Below are 2156 nucleotides of genomic sequence, written 5' to 3' on the forward strand. Positions count from 1 at the left end.
CATATAGCATGGCAGCGTGAATCGAGCTCATCCCACCTGGCCCTCACGCTGCCTACAGAGGTGGAGAGAGGGGGGGAGCCCGAGTGCCACCCCGAGGGGGATGCATCGAATGGCGAGCGGCATAGCGGCCGCGGCTGTGAGGCGACCTGAAGAGCGCGTGTGGGTGGGTGTGGTGTGTGACGCAGGGGCCGTGCTCCGATGAATGCGCCGGCGCATTGCTGTACCGTGCGCGCCTGCGGCTGCGTGGCACCACGCGATGGGGAGGGAGGGGGGCTGTGGCAGGCCGGATAGAGTGATCTTTAACGGATGTTCTACGGTAGAATGGACAAGGTGAAGGCAAAATCGAAATGAAGAAAATACCGATGCGTCCAAGGGCTGTGGCGGCCAAGCTCCGCGGACATGTACTCAGGCAGTCTCTGAGGAGACTCTGCTACACCTGTTGGAGTATGCGTGTCACAACGAATGAGGCGAATAAAATAATACTGTCGTGCTTGTACTCTGTTTGGTGGTGTTGTTCGCGAGGTTGTACTCGTTGGTGTGTGCGGATCTGCCGCTCGTCTCTCTTTGCCTTCTTTCCGGAGAGTGGAGAGAAGAGAGTGCGCAAGCAAGCACACCATTGAAAGCAAAAGGCATCACAGAGTTCCAAGGATTACACACACACACACACACACACACACACACAGCAACCAATGAGGGTACTTGTCTGTGGTGGTGTGGGGTACATTGGTACGCACTTTGTACGCGAGCTGCTGCGTTACAGTCCCCATGATGTGATCATTGCCGACAGCCTCGAGGCCACTCACGGTTCTGATGTGCACGTGGACACGGAGAAAAACTATGCTGCACGAAACCCTGGCGCAAACTTAGAGGAGGTGAAGAGGAGCGGCTACCGTTTCGCAAAGCTGGAGGTGGGCGACGTGCGCGATGTCAACTTTCTCGAGCACGTCTTCACCACACACGCGCCGATCGATGCTGTGGTGCACATGTGTGCACACATTGTGGTGCCGGAGAGCGTGCGCGACCCGCTTCGGTACTACGACAACAACGTCGTTGGTATGCTGCGCATCTTGCAGACCATGCTCAAGTACAAGTGCGACAAGCTCATTCTCTCCAGCACGGCTGCTCTCTTCGGTAACCCTTACGCTCGCATGAAGGCTGGCTCGACCGATGAGCCGGACCCGATGAAACCTATCCAGTCCAACGCCAAGTGCATGCCGGAGAGTCCGTATGGCACGACCAAGCTGGTGGACGAGTACATGCTGAAGGACTGCGCTGCCGCCTACGGTATCAAGAGCGTGTGCCTGCGCTACTTCAATGCGTGCGGCGCCGACGCCGAGGGAGACATTGGCGAGACCCACGAGCCCGAGTCGCATCTTATCCCGCTCATCCTGCGCGTGCCGCTGGCGGACAAGATTAACGCCTACAACGCTGTGCACCATCCTGACCGCCAAAAGGTGAACGACTACATCTCCATCTTCGGCACCGACTACCCAACTCCGGACGGCACGTGCATTCGTGATTACGTGCACGTGAAGGATCTGTCCTCGGCCCACGTACGGGCGCTGGACTACCTGGCTAAGCTGACCCCCGACGACAAGGACAAATTCTTTTCCACGTTCAACCTTGGCACGTCGAAGGGCTACTCAGTGCGCGAGGTCATCGAGGCGGCGCGGCGCGTAACGGGACACCCGATTCCGGAAAGGGAGGAGAAGCGCCGCGACGGCGACCCCCCGGTGCTCGTGGCGTCCGGCGAGGAGGCGGCGGCAGCACTTGGATGGAATCTGGAGTACAAATCGATCGACAAGATTATCGACTCCGCGTGGAAGTTTCACAGCAAGCACCCTGTCGGCTATGAGCTCCACTAAGCTGCACGAAACGCTGAACACACGCCTGCTGGGCTCCAAAGGCATACTAATGCAACAGGGGGGGGGGGCTAACACGTATGCACGAACGTTAACATGCACCCACCCATGGCGTCGCTCCGCCTCGTCAGCGTTGAAGCTGTCTTGACCCCCGCCCTTTCGAAGATACGTCACCCTGAATATTTCAGGGAGGTCCTTTGTCTCTCTCTTGGATGTGTTTGTGTATTTTGCCTATGTTGGTGCCCTCTCACGGGCTGTCTCTTCGCATTCGTTCTTCCTTGCATGTGCCAGCAT

General features: G+C 57.9%; 1 protein-coding gene across 1 annotated transcript; it reads left to right on the forward strand.

Annotated features, from left to right (window-relative positions):
- Nucleotides 1-689: 689 nt before the first annotated feature.
- On the forward strand, nt 690-1865 carry LDBPK_332430 (udp-glc 4'-epimerase, putative; the record flags this gene model as incomplete). The annotated part of the gene is made up of 1 exon (XM_003864020.1): nt 690-1865. One exon carries the CDS (start codon nt 690-692, stop codon nt 1863-1865), a length of 1176 nt encoding a protein of 391 aa, XP_003864068.1.
- Between the last annotated feature and the right edge of the window lie 291 nt (nt 1866-2156).

The sequence above is a fragment of the Leishmania donovani genome, chromosome 33 (assembly GCF_000227135.1).
Source record: "Leishmania donovani BPK282A1 complete genome, chromosome 33".
NCBI classification, from domain to species: Eukaryota; Euglenozoa; class Kinetoplastea; order Trypanosomatida; family Trypanosomatidae; genus Leishmania; species Leishmania donovani.